At 44.1% G+C, this 22714-nt stretch overlaps 1 protein-coding gene across 1 annotated transcript; it reads left to right on the forward strand.

The window, feature by feature from the left end:
* Window positions 1–10735: 10735 nt before the first annotated feature.
* LOC115795756 (tripartite motif-containing protein 16-like) lies at window positions 10736–12379 on the forward strand. The gene has a single exon (XM_030751820.1). The coding sequence runs from the start codon at window positions 10808–10810 to the stop codon at window positions 12377–12379; it is 1572 nt and encodes a 523-aa protein (XP_030607680.1). The 5' UTR covers window positions 10736–10807.
* Window positions 12380–22714: the final 10335 nt, after the last annotated feature.

The following is a 22714-nucleotide window of genomic DNA, read 5'->3' on the forward strand; positions in this document are numbered from 1 at the left end:
CCTGGAATTGGAGTCACACAAAATTAAAGTGGAAAAACACACTACAGGCTGATCCAACTTTGATGTAATGTCCTTAAAACCAGTCAAAATGAGGCTCAGTATTGTGTGTGGCCTCCACGTGCCTGTATGACCTCCCTACAACGCCTGGGCATGCTCCTGATGAGGTGGCGGATGGTCTCCTGAGGGATCTCCTCCCAGACCTGGACTAAAGCATGCGCCAACTCCTGGACAGTCTGTGGTGCAACGTGACGTTGGTGGATGGAGCGAGACATGATGTCCCAGATGTGCTCAATCGGATTCAGGTCTGGGGAACGGGCGGGCCAGTCCATAGCTTCAATGCCTTCATCTTGCAGGAATTGCTGACACACTCCAGCCACATGAGGTCTAGCATTGTCCTGCATTAGGAGGAACCCAGGGCCAACCGCACCAGCATATGGTCTCACAAGGGGTCTGAGGATCTCATCTCGGTAACTAATGGCAGTCATGCTACCTCTGGTGAGCACATGGAGGGCTGTGCGGCCCTCCAAAGAAATGCCACCCCACACATTACTGACCCACTGTCAAATTGGTCATGCTGAAGGATGTTGCAGCAGCAGATCGCTCTCCACGGCATCTCCAGACTCTGTCACGTCTGTCACATGTGCTCAGTGTGAACCTGCTTTCATCTGTGAAGAGCACAGGGCGCCAGTGGCGAATTTGCCAATCCTGGTGTTCTCTGGCAAATGCCAAGCGCCCTGCACGGTGTTGGGCTGTGAGCACAACCCCCATCTGTAGAGGCCCTCATACCATCCTCATGGAGTCGGTTTCTAACCGTTTGTGCAGACACATGCACATTTGTGGCCTACTGGAGGTTGTTTTGCAGGGCTCTGGCAGTGCTCCTCCTGTTCCTCCTTGCACAAAGGCAGAGGTAACGGTCCTGCTGCTGGATTGTTGCACTCCTACGGCCTCCTCCACGTCTCCTGGTGTACTGGCCTGTCTCCTAGTAGCACCTCCAGCCTCTGGACACTACGCTGACAGACACAGCAAACCTTCTTGCCACAGCTTGCATTGATGTGCCATCCTGGATGAGCTGCACTACCTGAGCCACTCGTTTGGGTTGTAGACTCTGTCTCATGCTACCACGAGTGTGAAAGCATCACCAACATTCAAAAGTGACCAAAACAACAGCCAGAAAGCATAGGTACTGAGAAGTGGTCTGTGGTCCCCACCTGCAGAAGCACTCCTTTATTGAGTGTGTCTTGCTGATTGCCAATAATTTCCACCTGTTGTCTATTCCATTTGTACAACAGCATGTGAAATTGATTGCCAATCAGTGTTGCTTCCTAAGTGGACAGTTTGATTTCACAGCAGTTTGATTTACTTGGTGTTATATTGTGTTGTTTAAGTGTTCCCTTTATATTTTTGAGCAGTGTTCAGGTTTCTCTTCATTTATCTTCCTGTCTGTTTTGTTCCCGTGTCTTGGCCCTTCTGTGTTTAGTTTCCCTTCCCATTGTTTCCTTGTGTAATGTTTGATTCCCTCTGTCAGGTTTTCTGTGTTAGGTCTACGTGTGTGCTATGCTTGGTCACTTCCTGTTTTATTTTGTAAGTCTCGTGCTCCTTGTGTGTTGTGTTTAATTTTGCTTCCCCTTGTTTCGTCTGTGTAATTGTGGTCAGCTGTCATCCCACCTGTTGTTACTCCCCACATTAGTCTTTGTGCATTTATTGTCTGCTCTTGTGTTTGTCCTTTGTCATGCTGTGTGTTTTGAGTTTCGAGTTTAAAGTATTTAGTCGTCGTGTAGTTGGTCTCTGTCCAGCCTTGTCCCTTTGTGTTCATTTTCAATAAAAGTTAAATACAAATCTGCTCTCGCCTTACATCCTGCTTTGAGGTCCCCTCTGCCCTGCCTGCCACACCAGCCATGACAGCAATCCTGGGAACAGCTAAGATACTGACCTCTGGTAGAGGACCCGAGCTTGGAGGGCAAAAAAAACACACGTAGGGGCGAGGTGGAATTTAAAATATATGTATATATATTCATACGTGTGTGTGTGTGTGTGTGTGTGCTCAAGATCATGATCGGTTGGCAAGACCTTGAGGAAGTGGAGAGGTTCACATACCTCAGCAGCATAATCGGATGGGATGGAGATGCAGAGACTGACGTTAAGAACCATATTGGCAAGGCCTCAGTTGTTTTCCAACAAATGCAAAATATCTGATCATTTCGCTCAACATCAAACTTCGCTTATACACCTCGATCATCATTCCAGTGGCGATTTACGCCTCTGAAACATGGAACGCATCGGCCAGTATTACGCGCAAGGTGGACGTATTTCTTCAGCGTTGCCTTAGGAGAATACTGAAGATCCGATACTTTGACCACATCACCAACGAAGAGATGCTGCAACGAAACAAGCTGTCCAGCCTCAGTGTGATCATTGCCTGCCACTGTCTAAAACTTACTGGCCACATCATACGTATGGATGACAGCCGAATCCCAAAGAAGGCTTTCACATGGGTTCCACCAGGAGGCCGACGAAGCAGGCGACATCCAAGGCTCACCAGACCTTCATAGACGACCTCAAAACCCTCAACGTCTCTTGGGATGAAGCTGCAACCCTCGCCGCAGACCGTGATCGATCGAGGAACCTTGTCGCCCAATACGCTCGTTAACTTGGGTGTAAAAGAAGAATATATATCCATCCATCCATCCATCCATTCTCTTCTGCTTATACTGGGCCGGGTCATAGGGGCAGGAGCCTAAGCAGAGAAGCCCAGTTTTCCCTCTCCCCAGCCACCTCCTCCAGCTCATCCAGAGGGACCTGAAGGCGCAGGGAAACAACTCTCTCGTCCACCGGTGAAAACTCCGACGTGCAGGCAGCAAGCCAAGGGGATACAAGAATACCCACCCCAGCTCACCGCCTCTCATCGAGGGCAACTCCAGACTGGAACAGAGTATAGCCCCTCTCCAGGAGACTGGTTCCAGAGCCCAGACCATGCGTTGAGGTGAGCCCAACTATATCTAGCTGGTATCTCTCAACCTCACGCACTAGCTCAGGCTCCTTCCCCAACAGAGAAGTGACATTCCATGTCTCAACAGCCAGTCTTGATAGCCGGGGATAGGTCTGCCAGGGCCTCCACCTTCGGCCACCGCCCGACACACACTGCACCCGACCCTACGACAACTCCTGCGAGTGGCGGGCCTACAGGAGGGCGGGCCCATGTAACCTCTTCGGGCTGTGCCCGGCCGGGCACCATGGGCTAATGCCCAGCCACCAGACGCTCTCCCTCGTGCTCCCTCCCCAGGCCTGGCTCCAGGGTGGGGCCCCGGTAATTCTATCTCGGCAGGGTAAATTGTTCCCTCGTTGTTACAGACATAGTGGTCTTCTGAACTGTTCTTTGTCCTCACCCTCACCCAGGACCAGTTCTAATGTACGTATGGGAAAAACACACACACACACACACACACACACACACACACACACACACACACACACACACACACACACACACACACACACACACACACACACACACACCAAGGAAGAGGGGGAAGAATACCAAAACTGTGCCTGAATTAACTTAATTTTTCCTAATTGTTGCGGGTGCTCAGAGAGATGCGTCCTACCCCATCAGGTGCTTAACCGGAAGTCGTTTTTAGTTTTTAATCAAAAGGTTAATAACTACGGGGGTATTAAATTAGTTTCACACCTGAACAGCGTGAAAAAGGCGGGAGTTGTTAGGGATTATTTTTTACTCGATGAATAAAATGACAAATGTTTAAAAGTAAACTACAGTAAGTTAATTATTGAACAGTGAATCAACCAAATAATAAACAATTAAATAATACATTAGACAGAAAGCAACAGATCAGAAAGTGATGACTAACTTCTCTGTCTCAGTTCATCTTATCTTGGAGGTTCGGCCACAATACGTACAATTAAATCATGACCAAAGTCACCATGTTCTGTTTTTGATCTGGACAAGGTTGCTCTGAATAAAACAGAATAAAACAATGGTTTTATTCTGATCATCCAGACAGATTCACTTTTTGGTTTCAGGTCCTGAGCAGAGAGAGTCTGACTGGACGTTGTTACTGGGAGGTGGAGTGGAGAGGAGGAGTTTATGGAGCAGTCGCATACAAGAATATCAGCAGAGCAGGGAATGAATGTTCTTTTGGATATAATGACAAGTCTTGGGCATTAGATTGTAACAACAACATTTTTACATTTTTGTACAACAACATCCGAACTCCTGTCTCAGGTCCTCGGTCCTCCAGAGTAGGAGTGTACCTGGATCACAGAGCAGGTATTCTGTCCTTCTACAGCGTCTCTGAAACCATGACTCTGCTCCACAGAGTCCAGACCACATTCACTCAGCCGCTCTATGCTGGACTTTGTTTTTATGATTATGAAGACTCTGCTAAGTTCATTAAGCTGAAATAGACTGAAGTCTTTCATATTGTTGTGGGTTTAAATCTGTATCTCAGTTTTTCTTCCTTTTCATGGGCCTTAACAGAGAAATCAGCAGACCTTCCTTTATCACACAGATTTTGTTCTCATCACTTTGTACATTTGTACAGAAACCTATAATTACATTTACATTTATCTGTTTGGCAGATTTTCTTTCAGAATCCAGAAACAAGAATCTATAAGCATGATTTTAATGATTACGAGGAATTCGATCATTGATTGTGTTGAATTTTTAATGTGTGAACAAACTGAAGGTTATTCTAATAAATCCAAGTTTGAACAAAGTCTTTTCTTCTGTCTTCATTCCAGGATCTCACTCAGATCTGAAAATGTGAAACTAATCTGAGAGAATAACTGAAGCAGTTTTCCTCCTGAAACACCACAAAGGTCAGAGTTCATGTTTAGAGCAGAACAACATTCATCAGTCAGTCTGTGACCTTTCAAAAAATTCATTCAAACAGCTTCATTAGAGAGAATTGACTCAAGTTTTCTTTCACTTTTTTAAATCCACTCACCCAATAAAGAAGTTTTGTTACACAAACTGGAAAAAATGTCAATAATTTAACAGGTTATTTTGGGTTTGAAGGATTTTTTAAAATAAATGTTTTGAAAAATAAAATCACCAACATACAAACAGTTATTAATATACATTTGAACAGATAAGGATAACATCAGCCAGGAGGTTACAAATAAATATATCAAATAAGGAACACAAATGATGAGTTTTAATATCTTTCTTATGAAGTGAATCAGAAATGCTTTTGATGTCCTGTTCAGTTTCCTTTGAAATGTTAAAAAAGAGGGATTCCAATGACTAAATTTAGCTTTATGTGTGTGATATTTACCTAAAATATTATCAGATTTATAACATAAAGTTCTTTTTGTTTGTGACTTTTGACATCGTGGGAACTGTTGTGGAAAAATGAGTTGAGCCCTGAAACCAAACTGATTTTATGATGATTTATTGAAAGTAAGAGTATAACCTTTGCAAAGGGATCAATACAGCACGAACAGTCTTTGCACCAGCATTGACCAAAGAGCAAAATAACCACAGTTCCTTTATAGTCATTGTGTTGATACAGTCTTGTTCTGTTAGCTGTGGGGAGTTCAGTTTCCCACCACCATGTAACTTCAGCCTGATAATAAGTGCGTCATGGCCTTAGACACAACCTAGAAAGAAATTTCTGTTCTACTTTGCAGACTTGGTCTTTGTACTAGAAAATTACAATTACATACCAAAGAAGTACACAGAGGTTATCTGAGTTGAAAAACAAATTTTCCATTAGAGAAACCAAACAGCACATCGCTCCAAGCTCGAGAAAAATTGGAGTCAATCTTCATTTGAACATAACGGGTTCCTTCTGACCAGAAGGGGGCAGTAGAGTGACAGTGCCAGAACAGGTGTGTTATTTCAGGTTCACACTCACACAGAGAATATATCTTTCTTCAGTCTGAACAAGTAATGCGTGGCAGGGTGATCTCTATGAATCAGCTTATAAGGCTCTTCCCTCACTGTGTGTGTCAGCAGGTATCTGTATGGGAGCTTCTTATGGCAGCGTTTATTAGAGTAAAAACACATATCTGTGTCTTTCATTTGGTCCTCATGAGCTCTCATAAAACTTAAGGACCCTTTGACCTCTAACATCCAGCTGTATGTTTTCAATTTATGCCTCTCATTTCTCAACTTTTCTAGCCAACTAAGCTTTCCTAGTTAAGAACATGTAACGAATATCATCTTTACAAGTGCTGAAAAATAACCATACCTCTGTGTCTTCATAAATAGATTAATGTACTTCTGAAAGGTCAAAGGGCAGGATTCACTCTGGAGTTTTGGGGAGATTGAATTTTGCAGGTTTAGCTCTTCTGAAGTTCAACAGCTGCTTTTTCAATCAATCACAAACCAGTACTGCAGACAGCTCATATTTAATTTCATGCAGTTGAATCATTCAGACTGTTTACGTGAATGTTTATATTTAAACTAATTTCTCTTTCAGTGACTTCAAAGCTGACCCTGAGTCAGTAAAAAAGCAATGAAAACTGAATAAATTCTTTTACATTTACTTTGCTTTTTCTTGAAATCCTACTGTAACCCAGTTTAAAAATGTGCTTTTTATTTAGCTTAAAAAAAGGATGTTAAAAATCTGTGAGATTTGAATCAAATGTGATTTGTCATGAACGGTTTAAATATATTTAATTCTGTGATTTTTTCTTATTTTTTCTGTTCTCCTCCATGAATTGCCACCTTATTGTGGCGGAGGGGTTTGTGTGCCCCAGTGATCCCAGGAGCTACATTATCCTGGGGTTTGTCCCCCTGGTAGGGTCGCCCATGGCAAATTGGTCCTGGGTGAAGGGCCAGACAAAGCGCAATTCAGAAGACCCCTATGGAAATGGAAACGAGGGAACTCTTTACCCTGCCTCGAAAAGGGTTACCGGGGCCCCAACCTGTAGCCAGGCCTATGGAGGGAGCTCAAGGGAGAGAGCATCTGGTGGTTATTGGGACATGGAATGTCACCTCTCTGGTGGGGAAAGAGCCTGAATCAGTGTGTGAGGTTGAGAGATACCAGCTAGATATAGTCTGGCTCACCTCAACACATGGCCTGGGCTCTGGAACTAGTCTCCTGGAGAGGGGCTGGACTCTGGTTCCGTCTGGAGTTGCCGCTGGTGACAGGTGGCGAGCTGGGGTGGGTATTCTTGTATTCCCCCCAGCTTGCTGCCTGTACGTCAGGGTTTTCACTGGTAGACGAGAGGGTTGCTTCCCTGCGTCTTTGGGTCGGGGAACGGGTCCTGACTGTTGTTTACGCTTATGCGCCGAATAACAGTTCAGAGTACCCACCCTTTTTGGAGTCACTGGGTGGGAGCTTGAGGGTGCTCCATCCGGTGACTCCATCCGGTGACTCCATCCGGTGACTCCATCATCCTCATGGGGGACCTCAACACTCACGTGAGACCTGGAGGGGCGTGACTGGGAGGAACGGCCTGCCCGATCTGAACCCGAATAGCGTCTTGTTATGAGACTAATGTGCAAACCACAGCTTGTCCATAATGAACACCATGTTCGAACATAAGGATGTCCATAAGTGCACGTGGCACCAGGACACCCTAGGTCGCAGGTTGATGATCGTGATGATTGATTTTGTAATTGTATCATCAGATCTATGGCCGTATGTTCTGGACACTTGGGTGAAGAGAGGAGCTGAGCTGTCAACTGATCACCACCTGGTGGTGAGTTGGATCAGGTGGCGGGGGAGGAAGTTGGACAGACTTAAATGTGTCCTGAGGCTGCATTTGAATGCCTGCCAGAAGCCCCAGTCCATGAGATCTTCAACTCCCACCTTCAGCAGAACTTTGACGGCATTCCGAGGGAGGCTGAGGACATTGAGTCCAACTGGACCATGTTCCACATCTCCATGAGCGTTAGCAAGTATGCTATGGCAAAGCACTAAGCTAAGGAGCGAAAAGCATTGAGTCAGCACACCACAAGTGTACAGACTTTTTATATATAGTTTAACTAACTCATTTGAACTGTGTGAGAGGGGAAAGACTGGTCTGAAACCAGAAACAGAGTAAATACCCCGACAGAGGACTGACAGAGCCTCATCTGGGCCTGAAGCCCGGGAAGAGAGGAGACGTTGGACCCTGCTGAGATGGTGAGACGAATCTGCTTCAGAGCATGTACCGGACTGCTGGATTACAGACAAGCCCACCAAAATACTAAGGTACCACTCATGTTATTTGGCTCACTGAGGAGTGAAACGGCCAGTGTGTTTTAGGCCACGAACCAGATGATCCAAAGTGCTGCTATAACTGGATAATATGACTTCACAGTGAGCTTAAGATAAGAGAAAGTGTGAATGTACAGTTAAGTTATAATGAGAGTTAAACAACTAAAACGATAGGTTATGTTTGAGGGGCAAGGCAGGTTTTTTACACAATGATGCATTTGCATTAAATATTGGCACAGACCTTGTATAAAATGTTTTTAAACAGCTGATACAAAGTTTTTGTTAAAGCACTCGAATTACATTTTTTAATGCATGTGTTTGTGTACATAGGCAGAACAAATAAAGTTGAGTGCCCCCCCCCCCCCCCCCCCCCCCAAAAAAAAAATTATGGAACTAGCTGTTTTAGCTAAATTGACAGATTTTTGTACTATTAAATGATGATAATGGCCTAAAAAATATCAACCATGCCGCTTGTCATGTAGAGTAATCTTATTTTAAAATAAGTCTCATTTAGTGGAGACTGTTGCCTCATTTCAGTTCCAAGAAGAGGAAAATCTCAAACTATATAGTGTAACTTTTATTCATCACAGTTCCACAAATTTTCTGAAGGTTTTGACGTATAAATAACATACTCCCTGGGTTTGATTAGTCAGTGTCACTGTTCAAATTTAAATGGGTCAGACTTGTTACTCTGCCTCTTATAAACAGCTGTTGTTACTCTGTCAGGAGGGTTCTTTAGCACCCCAGATCTGTCTGTATAAGGATGGGTCTAAACAACATGGTGTAAATGCAGTTGTTGCTGAGCCTCATTTCCTGTAGGAGGTGAACAGGAGCAGAGATCTGTTTCCCTTCAGAGCACAGAGGCTGTTTCTGTTCAGAGAAAGAAAGTGAAACTATCAGACAGTCACTGAGAGAGGGAGAAATGGCGTCGCAAGGAATGGACCAAACAAGCAGTGGCGGTCCTAGCCTGTTTGGCGCCCTGGGCGAGCATCCCCGCCGGCGCCCCCCACACACACACACACACACACACAATAGCGATCGCCGCACTACTACACTTGGGGGGGTAATGAGCGACTGCTGTGTGGTGTATGTAGCTTTCTGCCATGGTCTGACAGACAGGCTTTAACAGAAGGTCCCCCCACCATCACAGGCACACTCAGAATTTCTTTTAAATTTCCATCCATCCATCCATTCGCTTCCGCTTATCCTGGTCAGGGTCGCGGGGGGGCTGGAGCCTATCCCAGCTGTCATAGGGCGAGAGGCAGGGTACACCCTGAACAGGTCGCCAGCCTGTCACAGGGCCTTCTTTTAAATTTTTATTTGAAAAAACATGGAAGAAACTGAAATATTACACAGCTTCTGCTTACCTTTATCTTTGCTTGTTTCTCCTCTTCTTCTTTTCTCTTTTTCCTAAACTGTGCACCTGATGGCTTTGACCTTTTCCTTTCCATCTGCCACAATTCGCCACCACCACCGCCCATCCCCAGGGTTGTCAGATCTGACTGACAGTTGCCAGCCCAACACAACAAAACCTCCACTGAAACTCATGTTAATAGCACCAGGTGTGATATATATTTAAATATACAAGCTTTGGGTAACTTGTTAAAATTTTGGCTGCTTTTCACCATATTTGGTAGGTTTTTAGGAAGTTTTTATTGTAAAATTATATATCTATATAATTTTATAATTATATAGAAATATCTATATAATATTCCACCCCAATGTGTTCACAAGCTGCCCAATCTGGCAACACTGCGCCATCCACCAACATATGTCCAAACTGTCTAGATTCGTATTTGTGTTATTTTTTTTATCAGGATTCGGGTTCACACAAATACTGTGATTTAATGACCATATTTACAGTATTATAAATGAAATTGGCTTTGTGTTCTATCAGTTGTGTGCATCTAATTTTATTAGACGCACAGATTCATTCTGTGGAACATGGGAGGAAAAAAAAAAAAAAAGAGTCAGTTTTGCATATCTCGCAAAAGTTTTGCGAGATCCTGAGTTACTTTTGCGAGATCTCGCAAAACTTTTCAATATTAGGACATACACTTCGCGTTAATCTTGATATGGCAGTGTCCGTGAGGATGAAAGGTTTGGCGAGAGACTGCCAGCAAAAGTCGCCTTTATTTATAATTCAGCGGTTACTGTTGGCTGTAACCAGGCCCAAACTGTACAGGCATGAATGAATGAACCCGGCTGACAGTCTCACTCTCACGCCATCACTGCTTCACTCGACTCGCACCCCAGGCTGAGAGGAGAAGGGGGCGGGGCAGCGCTGTGTGTGTGACGATCGAGTGAAGCAGTGACAGCGAGACAGAGAGAGAATCCCCCGCCTGCCCTTTTTCTTCTGTTACAACCTGTCTGACCATGGCAGAAAGCTACATGCAATACACAGCAAGCAGAGGGCGCCCATTATCCCACAAGTGGAGCAGTGCGGTAGGCGCTGCTGCGGCGATCGCAATGCGTTGGGGGGAGGGGGGCGGTCATGCCGCCCTAGATGAAATGCCGCCCTGGGCGGCTGCCCATGTCGCCCATATCAGAAACCGCCACTGCAAACAAGAATCTGCTGTTCGATCTGTTTGGATCTACTGAAGGATCCAGTGACTATTCCCTGTGGACACAGCTACTGCATGAACTGTATTAAAGGCTGCTGGGATGTAGAGGAGAAGAGAATCTACAGCTGCCCTCAGTGCAGACAGACCTTCACACCGAGGCCTGTCCTGGTGAAAAACACCATGTTAGCAGATTTAGTGGAGGAGCTGAAGAAGACTGGACTCCAAGCTGCTCCTGCTGATCACTGCTATGCTGGACCTGAAGATGTGGCCTGTGATGTCTGCACTGGGAGAAAATTGAAGACAGTGAAGTCCTGTTTGGTCTGTCTGGCATCTTACTGTGAGGAACACCTTAAGCCTCATTATGATTCACCTCCATTAAAGAAACACAAGCTGGTGGAGCCCTCCAAGAAGCTCCAGGAGAACATCTGCTCTCGTCATGATGAGGTGATGAAGATGTTCTGCCGTACTGATCAGCAGAGTATCTGTTATCTCTGCCCTGTGGATGAACATAAAGGCCACCACACAGTCTCAGCTGCAGCAGAAAGGACTGAGAGGCAGAGAGAGCTCGAGGTGAGTCGACTAAACATCCAGCAGAGAATCCAGGACAGAGAGAAAGATGTGAAGCTGCTTCAACAGGAGGTGGAGGCCATCAATCAGTCTTCTGATAAAACAGTGAAGCACAGTGAGAAGATCTTCACTGAGCTGATCCGTGTGATCCAGAAAAGAAGCTCTGATGTGAAGCAGCAGATCAGATCCCAGCAGGAAACTGAAGTGAGTCGAGTCAAAGAGCTTCAGGAGAAGCTGGAGCAGGAGATCACTGAGCTGAAGAGGAAAGACGCTGAGCTGAAGCAGCTCTCACACACAGAGGATCACATCCAGTTTCTACACAACTACCCCTCACTGTCAGCACTCAGTGAGTCTACACACTCATCCAGCATCAATATCCGTCCTCTGAGCTACTTTGAGGATGTGCCAGCAGCTGTGTCAGAGCTCAGAGAGATACTTCAGGACATCCTGAGAGAAGCATGGACAAACATCTCACTGACAGTCACTGAAGTGGATGTTTTACTGTCAGATCCACCAAAGCCAAAGACCAGAGCTGAATTCTTAAAATATGCACAGGAAATCACACTGGATCCAAACACAGCAAACACATGGCTGTTATTATCAGAGGGGAACAGAAAGGCAACAGTAATGTTTCAAGAACAGTCTTATTCTGATCATCCACACAGATTCACTGATTGGTTTCAGGTCCTGAGCAGAGAGAGTCTGACTGGACGTTGTTACTGGGAGGTGGAGTGGAGAGGTATAGGAGGAGTTTATGTAGCAGTCGCATACAAGAATATCAGCAGAGCAGGGAGAGGAAATGAATGTTGGTTTGGACGTAATGACAAATCTTGGGCATTAAATTGTGACAACAACAGTTTTACATTTTTGTACAACAACATCCAAACTCCTGTCTCAGGTCCTCGGTCCTCCAGAGTAGGAGTGTACCTGGATCACAGAGCAGGTATTCTGTCCTTCTACAGCATCTCTGAAACCATGACTCTGCTCCACAGAGTCCAGACCACATTCACTCAGCCGCTCTATGCTGGACTTTGCTTTGAGTACTTTGGAGCCACTGCTGAGTTGATTAAGCTGAAATAGCAGAGAAACAGAGAAATCAGCAGACCTTCCTTTATCACACAGATTTTGTTCTCATCACTTTGTACATTTGCAAAGAAATCTATAATTACATTTACATTACCACCATAATACTCCAGTTTGCAAACAGAAAACATAAATCAGATCTACAAAACATGGTAAGCTGCTCAAAGGGACAGATGTTTATGGGCATGAACATTTGACCAAGAAAATGCAGACATTGCCAGAAAAGCTCATCTCTGCATGAACAGGAAACTGCAAAATCTTCATCAAGTGAAATGGGACACCAGAAGAGGCCAAGGTGCTGGTCACCAGGAACACGGAGGAACTATAAAGATATCGTTAAGGCAACTACCATAAGGTAACAGAAGTCTCATATACCAAGAAAACAACTCCCAGCCATAATATTTACAGATAGTATGCTTACGTCTCTAACTGAACTGGAAAACTTTGAATTCACAGACTATAAAGCACAAGATATGGAACATGACAGAGATCTAGAAAATAACTTTTATATCAATATCAATAACTGCAATTATCACACAGATGAAGAGTTCAATGGAAGTTTTTCGTCAAAGTATATCGATTATCCACTTTAACAGCAGAAGCCTTTATGTCAACTTCCATAACATTAAACAATATATAAAATTATTCAGCAAACCATTCAATATAATAGCAATATCAGAACCTTGGATCATCCCTGAAAAAGGTGTGGATTTTGAAATTGATGGATATGAATTAAATTACTGAAATAGAATGGACAAGAGTGGAGGAGCTGTGGCAATATATTTGGATTAAAAATTAAGAGTATGACAGCAGCTATTGATGATATGCTCGAATTTATTACCATAGAGATCTGTATGGAAAGATAAAAAACATTTTTGTGAGTTGTCTGTATAGGGCTGCTGGATCCACTATTGATTTATTCAAAGTGTTGTTTGAAAAAATGTCTACAAATTTTTTGAGTAAGACAGTGTTCATCTGTGGGGACTACAACGTTGACCTGTTAAATCCAAAAAAGCATAGAATGACAGAAGAGTTTACTAACAGTATGTACAGTTTGGGCTTATATCCCAAAATCATCAGACCCAGTCAAATTACTTCCTATTATGCTACATTAATAGATAATATATTTACAGACATTATGGAAGATAATACAGTAAGTGGCCTATTACACAATGACATGAATGATCACCTACCTGTTTTTATTGTCTACTACTGTAATTATAGGAAACAGAGAGAAACTAATCATTTAAAATTTAAAAGAGTAAGAACAGAAGAAAATAAATGCATTCAAAAAAGAATTACTAAAACAGAACTGGGATGAGGTTTGTGAAGAGGATATGAACAAAGCATATGATACATCTCTTAAGATACTCAAGACATTATATGATAGGAATTCTCCTATAAGGCGATGCAGTGGTGTTCAAAAACAAACAGATAGTCTATGGATCACTAAAGGTGATCTATCTTCATATATGCGTCCTCATTCTATCTTTCTTAGAGCAGAAGAAGGAAACAAAATCATAGAAATGGTAAAAAGAATGTAAACGTAAAAAAAATCAACTGGAATGATATTGATATAGCAATATCCCCAAATCCAGGTGTGAAAAACTTGTTGCATCATTCCCAAGAAGACTCATGGCTGTACTCGCTCAAAAGGGTGCTTCAACTCTATGCTGAGCAAAGGGTCTGAATCCTTATGACCATGTGATATTTCAGTTCTTCTTTTTCAAGATGGGGTGCTGATTGTACATTACTGATAAATAAAATGAACTTTTTTGGATTTTAACAAATGGCTGCAATGAAACAAACTCACTGACTGCATGTGGACTTTTGTTTTATGTGTATTCATTTACATGTTTGAAGATTTATTGACTGATTGACATTTATCTGTTATCTGACATTTATCTTTTTGACAGATTTTCTTTCAGAATCCAGAAACAAGAATCTATAACCATGATTTTAATGATTACGAGGAATTCGATCATTGATTGTGTTGAATTTTTAATGTGTGAACAAACTGAAGGTTATTCTAATAAATCCAAGTTTGAACAAAGTCTTTTCTTCTGTCTTCATTCCAGGATCTCACTCAGATCTGAAAATGTGAAACTAATCTGAGAGAATAACTGAAGCAGTTTTCCTCCTGAAACACCACAAAGGTCAGAGTTCATGTTTAGAGCAGAACAACATTCATCAGTCAGTCTGTGACCTTTCAAAAAATTCATTCAAACAGCTTCATTAGAGAGAATTGACTCAAGTTTTCTTTCACTTTTTAAAATCCACTCACCCAATAAAGAAGTTTTGTTATACAAACTAGAAAAAATGTCAATAATTTAACAGGTTATTTTTGGTTTAAAGGATTTTTAGTGAAGTTAGTCCTAAACATCCGGTTTCCTGGTCATGGATTAAGGATGGTCCTAGACTAAAAGGAAAAAGTCAATGAAGACCACAATAGAAAAAAATATTTAGTCCAGGATTAGACATAATCCCTGTACAGGAAACTGGTCCAAAGTGTTTTAGTATGATTTTAAAAGCTTCCCTCAAATAATCCCCATGGTCCCTGAATACAGCATCAGTGTGATATTACACATATTTAAATCTCTCTTTGTTGGTGCCCTTGAAGCTGCTGAAGGTTTCCATGTCTTCCTGCAGGTTAACAACTGAAATCTGAAAACTGATGCTCACCACAAGAGGGCGCCTTCACCCTGCTAACAGGGATGTAGAGGAGGTTAAAGCAGCTCAGCACAGTTTTTAAAGAAATAAGAAACTTTGTAAATGTAGTTTCATCCAGCAAATTTAGAATTGCCAGTTAACCCATGCATGTCTTTGGACTGTGGGAGGGAAAAAAAAGATGATAGGTGAGGGAACCCTCACAAGTGTAGGAAGGTCTGTTGTCAGTCAATTGTAGAGTCTGTTGGGGCTCTTGGCAAAAATTTACAGTGTCCCATTAATCCAACTTTCATCACCACAGCCTTCACTATTCATTGTTTACTAATTAGATTTCATTAGGTAGGGACAGTGTAATAGTTTCAATACAGAGGATCAAATTTATGTGCTAGAGTCTGCACTACACAGATTTTTAAATAATAAAGATACAATTTTCATTATCATAATACCACTAGGCCTGTACTACAGATGTAGAAAATACAATTAAAAACACACAACACTGCATAATTATTTACACCATTACACATCACGAATTCAAAGTTGTCCAAATCTAAACTTCATCTAAATTTCTTAACTTAGCATCCACAGCTTGACATGTTGTTAGACAGTTTTCATCACTTAACTACAAAAAAGTCTAAGTTAGTTGATTTCACCCTCCAAATGAATGAATGAATGAATACCTTTATCAGTCCCACAATGGGTAAATTACAGTTAACAGAAGAACCTTGACCCTGACGTTCTTTCGAACTACACACCAATATCTAAATTACCATTTTTATCCAAGGTTCTTGAAAAAGTTGTTTTTAAGCAGCTTCAGGCATTCTTAAGTGGAATGGAATGTGGGAAAAGTTTCAGTCAGGTTTTAGATTGCGTCACAGCACAGAGATGGCTCTTTTAAGAGTTTTTAATGATCTGCTTTTAACTGTTGACTCTGGTAGCCCCGCAGTTTTAGTACTTCTTTTTTTTAAAGCCTGTCATGTCTGGCAGATCTTGCAAACAGGACTGTGATCTGAATGCATTGTTGTGCCAAACATATTTGCTATTTCAAGATGAGCTCTATAGTCTCTGGAGCTTGAAAAAGGCGACTGGACTTCTTTTTGTTTCTTGAAGACGTTTCACCTCTCATCCGAAAGGCTTCTTCAGTTCTCAACCAAAAGGTGGAGAGACCCAGGTATTTAAACCCCTGTGGGCGTAGTCCCCTGGAGGTGGTTATGACCCTCTATTGATCATGTGCGTGAACACATGTGCCCAGGTGTGAAGGGGGCGTGGGTCATATTTAATCAGTGGTTTCAGTTGAAACCAATTTAGGACTCCGCTCCATTGTTTCCTGTGGCCTATTGAGGTCACTGGAACAAAGGTGTGAATGGGGGTTGAGACGTCTGGGAAGGGAGCTCAGGACAGCACTGTAAGCGGGGGAAAGTTGGTGACGTAATCCACCTCCTCTGTTCAATGGTTGAGAACTGAAGAAGCCTTTCGGATGAGAGGTGAAACGTCTTCAAGAAACAAAAAGAAGTCCAGTCGCCTTTTTCAAGCTCCAGAGACTACTATGACCTGGATGACTGAGAATCTACACAGACATGAGCTCTATAGGTTCTCTAAAGGCTCCTCTTGTTAGTGTGTGACCCTTTATTTTATTTGAATTATTTTTATTATTTTTAACATGCTATGTGTTTGTGTCATGAAATGTACTTACCAATGAGGGCAGAATGCCACAGCTCTGCCCATCAGAAGCCAGAGGCGGGCAAAGAAAGCCCCAGGAAGCCCAGGCCACAGCAGCCCATCAAGACCTACGAAGACCCGCAGCCACTCATTCCAAAGAGAACCGCACACCCACCCCAGCAGACGGGAGAGAGAGGTCCCAGACGGAGCCCCTCCCCCCCCAGAAGCCAGCCCCTGCACCCGATGACTGCCTCAAACTGGACAGCAGAGATCCATGGGAACCCCTGCTGAACTGTCTAAGTGATGAGAAACAATTTCCTAAATCTTAATGAAAGCAAAACCGAGGTTTTTTTTTTTTTTTGCATGTACTCCAAAGAGTTCAAGAACAGCACCTGATTTCATTTGGGTATGCTTTTTCAGGTGTTTTTGTTGGTTTTGGAGTGGCAAGTTAAGGGTTAATGAAGAAAAAAAAACTGAAGTCCTTGTTTGAGCCCCTGATGGATTTGTACCCAGGATAATGGAAGCTCTTGGTCCCCTTGGCAAATTTGCTAAATCTTTCATCAGGAACTTTTGACTCTGCCTTCTCTCTAGATGCCCATGTCAAATCTCTGGTTCATGTCTGTTTTTACATTTTAAGGAATCTTGCTAAGTTAAGTTCCATCATACAAGGCTGAAAACTAAAGGAGAAAGAGCTTTTGTTACAGTGGCTCCCCAACTCTGGTACTCTCTCTCTTTGTGCTTGAGAGCTCTGGAAATCTTTTTAGACTTGTGTTTGGTTCTGGGGTTTTTTTTCTCTACTTTTGTTCTACTGTTGTGAAGCACATTGTTCTATGTGTCTTGAGAGGTGCTACATAAATAAAACTCACAAAAGGTTTTTTCCTTCATTAGAACTGTCAAGGTCCTGGGCCAGTGGCCCAGTGTTTTATGTTCTTGTTGTATAGTTCTGTTTTATTATGGTTTTGCTGTTTCTGTTTCCCTGTGTTCTGTTGTGCTGGTGCCTGTTCTCCCTCTGTGTCAATATTGTCAGGTGTCAAGTCGGTGTGTACTATGTTAAGTTACTTCCTGTTTTATGTTGATAGTCGTCCGGTCTCTGTTGTGTTCAGTTTTGCTTCCCCTGGTCTTGTCCTTGTAGTTAACGTCAGCTGTTTCCACTTCCCTCGTTATCCTCCTGTGTATTTAAGTCCGTGTTTTCAGTGTCTGTGGTTGCGTCGTCGTCATGTCTTCATCTTGCTCTTCATTTCCCATGCTGTGTGCCTTTGTCAGTTTTCCCTGTTTTTCTGGAGTTTGATTTTTTTCGTGCCTTTTGTTGGCTCTGCCAAATAAAGCCAAGTTTATATCCTACCTGTCTGGCATATCCTGCGTTGGGGTCCTCCTTCCTGCCTGCCACACAGCTCATCCATGACAGTACGACGCGACCATAATGGACCCTGCAGTTACGGATTCGTACAGCAGCTCTCACCTGGCTCTCACAGGACCTGCGTTCTGGAAAGGTCCCCGGCAACGCCACTATCCTCCCCAGCCTGAGTTTAAGGAACTCCGAGTGGGTGGGCTTTTTCTGGTTCCAGACGCTCATGCCCCTGCCTCTCCATGTGCTAGCCCCTCTTCTCCTCAGAAGTCTACACAGGGATAGAGGAAGTGGAATTCCCGGCAGCAGTGGAGGGAGTTTTCTCCGGAGCTGAGTGGGATGACGGCAGAGGAGGTGTTTTCCCGGTTCCTGGGATATAGGGGTCCCTGGCCACCCAGCACACTCACTTCACCGCTGCCTCAGCCTGTTCCGGAGGGCAGGCAGCAAGGCTCCCAGCAGCAGTGGAGAGGATCATCTCTGGCGCCATGCAGTATAAATCCGTGGATTTTATCACCGCCACCACAGAATTCCACCCAGTCTGCACCACCATTTCCTCAGCCTGCTTCAGTGGGGAAGGAGCATTGCTGTCAGCAGCCAAAACAGCAATCGCAGCCCACCAACACAGTGAGCCGTTCTGTTTTGACCTCAGAAAGCACCATTAAATCACAGACTGTATTTAATAAACCGGTGGTCAGTGAAGCTCCCATCATCACCCCTGAAAAGACCACATCATTTCGTCAAGCTGTGGACTCTGCTGCTCTTGTCCTGTTTGAAGAGAAAACGAAAATTATCATTCCGAGTGTAGACGCTCTGTGTCTTGATCTGTTGGCTGACCCGTGTGAGGAAGAACAGGAAGCTATTACAACCAAGCTTCAAGGGCTGGTTGCTAGCTTTCCATGGCTGCTGGATTCCTTACACGGGTTAGTAAAGGACATTCTGATCACCACCCTTCACCTTCAGCCGTCCACGCAGCAGAGCCTCCGTCCCAGCTTCAGTCTCCGTTGCCTGCAGCAGTCTCCAAGCCCCTGCTGCCACAGCCCGCTGCAGCTGCAGCAGCCTTCAAGCAACCACATTCTTTGTCTCAGTCAGCTGCAGCAGAAATCTCCAAGCCTCTGCCACAGAGAGCTGTAGCTCCAGCTTCACTCCAGCCTCTGCCGCAGTCAGCTGTAGCTCCAGCTTCACTCCAGTCCCTGCCACAGTCAGCTCTTGTAGCTCTCCCCCGGTCTCTGTCAGCTCCTGTAGCTCCAGCCTCTGTCTAGTCCCAGTCAGCTCCTATAGCTCCATCCTCCATCCAGTCCCAGTCAGCTCCTGTTGCTCCAGCCTCCGTCCAGTCCCAGTCAGCTCCTGTAGCTCCATCCTCCGTCCAGTCCCAGTCAGCTCCCTTGGTTAGCCCTCTAGTTTTGGTCCCCTTAGTTCCCCCAGTTTCAGCTTTCCTTCAGTTTCAGGTTACTTCAGCAGCTTCCCCGCAGTCAGAGTCAGAGCTAGCTGCAACAGGCTCCAAGCCATCTCAGTCGAAGTCCCCAGTGTCAGCACCACCAGTTTCCTCACAGTCTTCAGTGTTAGCTGTAGCAGCCTCCCCTCAGTCTCTGTCAGCTGCAGCAGCCCCTCAGCTTCAGTCAGCACCCCCAGAGTTAGCCGCTGCTGCTTCCCTGTCTCAGCCAGCACCCCTAGTGTCAGCCTCAGCAGCTTCCCCGTTTCAGCTTCCCCAGTCTCTCCCGTCAGCTGCAGCAGAGCCCTTGTCACCATCATCATCACCACCACCAGATACACCCAAACAATCCCCAAAGCAGCCCCAGCTGTCCAGGGAGACAGCTGTGCAGCCTGCACTACAGCCCTCACGCCTCATCAGCCTGCACCACAGCCCTCAGCAGCACCTCGGCCTTCAGCAGCACCTCAGTCTGCACTTCATCGGTCTTCACCATCATCATCAGACTCACCCGAACAATCCCCAACGCAGCCCCATTCGTCAGAGGAGATGGCTGCACACCCTGCAAAGCAGCCCCAGTCATTGGAGGAGACAGCTGCATGCTCTGAAAAGCAGCCCCAGTTGTTGGAAGAGATGGCTGCGTGCCCTGCAAAGCAGCCCCAGTCATTGGAGGAGACAGCTGCGTGCCCTGCAAAGCAGCCCCAGCCTGTGCATCCAGTGTCCGAGCGCCCAGAGGGTCCCGCTCAGCCAGAGCCCCATCCTGCGCCTCGTCCGGAGACCGAGGGTCCTACGGCGTCCGCTCAGTCTGAGCCCCATCCTGCGCCTCTCACTGACAGTCACTGAAGTGGATGTTTTACTGTCATTATCAGAGCCAAAGACCAGAGCTGAATTCTTAAAATATTATCAGAGCAGACTAGAAAAGCAACAGTAATGAGACAACAACAGTCTTATTCTGGTTATCCAGACAGATTCACCGGAAGGTGGCAAGTCCTGAGCAGAGAGAGTCTGACTGGACTTTGTTACTGGGAGGTGGAGTGGAGAGGGAGAGGAGTTTATGTAGCAGTTGCATACAAGAATATCAGCGGAGCAGGGAGAGGGAATGAATGTGGATTTGGGCGTAATGACGAATCTCTGGCATTAGAATGTTACAACAATGGTTTTACATTTTTGTACAACAACATCCAAACTCCTGTCTCAGGTCCTCTGTCCTCCAGAGTAGGAGTGTACCTGGATCACAGAGCAGGTATTCTGTCCTTCTACAGCATCTCTGAAACCATGACTCTGCTCCACAGAGTCCAGACCACATTCACTCAGCCGCTCTATGCTGGACTGAGGTTTTACTTTGTTGGAGACTCTGCTGAGTTCATTTAACTGCAATAGACTGAATTATTGTTGTGGGTTTAAATTCATATTGTTGTGGGTTTATATCTGTCTTTTAGGTTCATGTTTTTTTTTTCCTCTCCATCATTGTTGTGGCATTTCTGCACTGCACAGAGATCAGCTGTCAGTAAAGCATTATTGGTGGTACCTTGACATCTTCTAGTTGTTCTCTTGATGTCCGTGAGTTTTTGGGTGGAGCTCTTTCCTGAGTCTGTTTAGCCATTGAGGCTGTTTTTTGAATATTTGGATTGAAAAACTTATACATTTTCCATATGTCAGTGTAACACATATAAAGTACAAGCTACTAAGCCTGTTTATGTGATCTAAGCTGCAATGCTTGTTTATTCCAGTAGAGTGCTCCTTGGCTCTACGTTTTATGTGAGCATGCCACAGCAATCTTGACACTCTGACTTTGACAACACCAGAATCAACCAGCAAGATAACCAGCAAATAGCTGGAGATAACAAGAAACAAGTTTACAAGAAATAAGCGAAAAAGATAAATAGTTGTGAGCCATGGGAGTGGAACTCAATCATGTGTGGAAGTCCCAATTGTTTTTTTGCATAGTGATCTTCAGTCTCATGGTGAGACCAGCCCATGCTGACTGCAAATGGAGAGATACTGTGGCCAGCCAGAAGCATCCATTCACAGGAGAACCCTGAACCGAATGTTGTCCGTTGGATAACAGACAAGATGCACCCAAAAACATTACCTGGGTAGTAAGGGTTGCAGCCAGAACTTTGAACATTAAACAAAACTCCCTTTTAACAGGAAGAAACCTCCGGCAGAACCAGGCTCAGGGAGGGGGAGCCATCTGCTGCAATGGGTTGGAAGTGAGAGGAAAGACAGGACAAAAGACATGCTGTGGAAGAGAGAGACAGAAATAATAACAAATAATTAAATGCAGAGTATGGTGTGGGGTATAAATGTTCAAACCACTGCAGTGCAGTACCTTTAATACCTATAGCAAACTCTAATCTCTGTAATAAAATGTTATGGTCAACAGTATCAAAGCTGCACTGAGGTCCAACAGGACAAGAACAGAGATGAGTCCACTGTCAGAGGCTCTAAGAAGATCATTTGTAACCTTCACTAATGCTGTTTCTGTACTGTGATGAATTCTGAAACCTGACTGAAACTCTTCAAATAAACTGTTCCTCTGCAGATGATCAGTTAGCTGTTTTACAACTACTCTTTCAAGAATCTTTGAGAGAAAAGGAAGGTTGGAGATTGGCCTATAATTAGCTAAGACAGCTGGGTCAGTGATGGCTTTTTAAGCAGAGGTTTAATTACAGCCACCTTGAAGGTCTGTGGTACATAGCCAACTAATAAACACTGATTGATCATTTTTAAGATTGAAGCATCAATAATTGGAAAGACTTCTTTGAACAGTCTAGTAGGAATGGGATCTAATAAACATGTTGCTGGTTTGGAGGAAGTAACTATTGAAGTTAACTCTGAAAGATCAACTGGAGCGAAAGAGTCTAAACAAATACCAGCAGTGCTGAAAGCAGCCGAACATGAAGAATAATCTTTGAGATGGTTATGAATAATTTTTTCTCTAATGTCTAAAATTTTATTTGTAAAGAAATCCATGAAGTCACTACTAGTTAATGTGAAAGGAATACTCGGCTCTACAGAGCTCTGACTCTTTGTCAGCCTGGCTACAGTGCTGAAAACAAACCTGGGGTTGTTCTTATTTTCTTCAATTAATGATGAGTAGTAAGATGTCCTAGCTTTACGGAGGGCTTTTTTATAGAGCAACAAACTCTTTTTCCAGGCTAAATGAGCATCTTCTAATTTAGTGAGACGCCATTCCCTCTCCAGCTTTCGGGTTATCTGCTTTAAGCTGTGCGTT

The sequence above is a fragment of the Archocentrus centrarchus genome, chromosome 17 (assembly GCF_007364275.1).
Source record: "Archocentrus centrarchus isolate MPI-CPG fArcCen1 chromosome 17, fArcCen1, whole genome shotgun sequence".
In the NCBI taxonomy this organism is placed as follows: Eukaryota; Metazoa; Chordata; class Actinopteri; order Cichliformes; family Cichlidae; genus Archocentrus; species Archocentrus centrarchus.

Bases quoted from the DNA above. Each gene is read 5' to 3' on its own strand.
- LOC115795756 (XM_030751820.1), top strand. From the start codon at position 10,808: ATGAACTGTATTAAAGGCTGCTGGGATGTAGAGGAGAAGAGAATCTAC.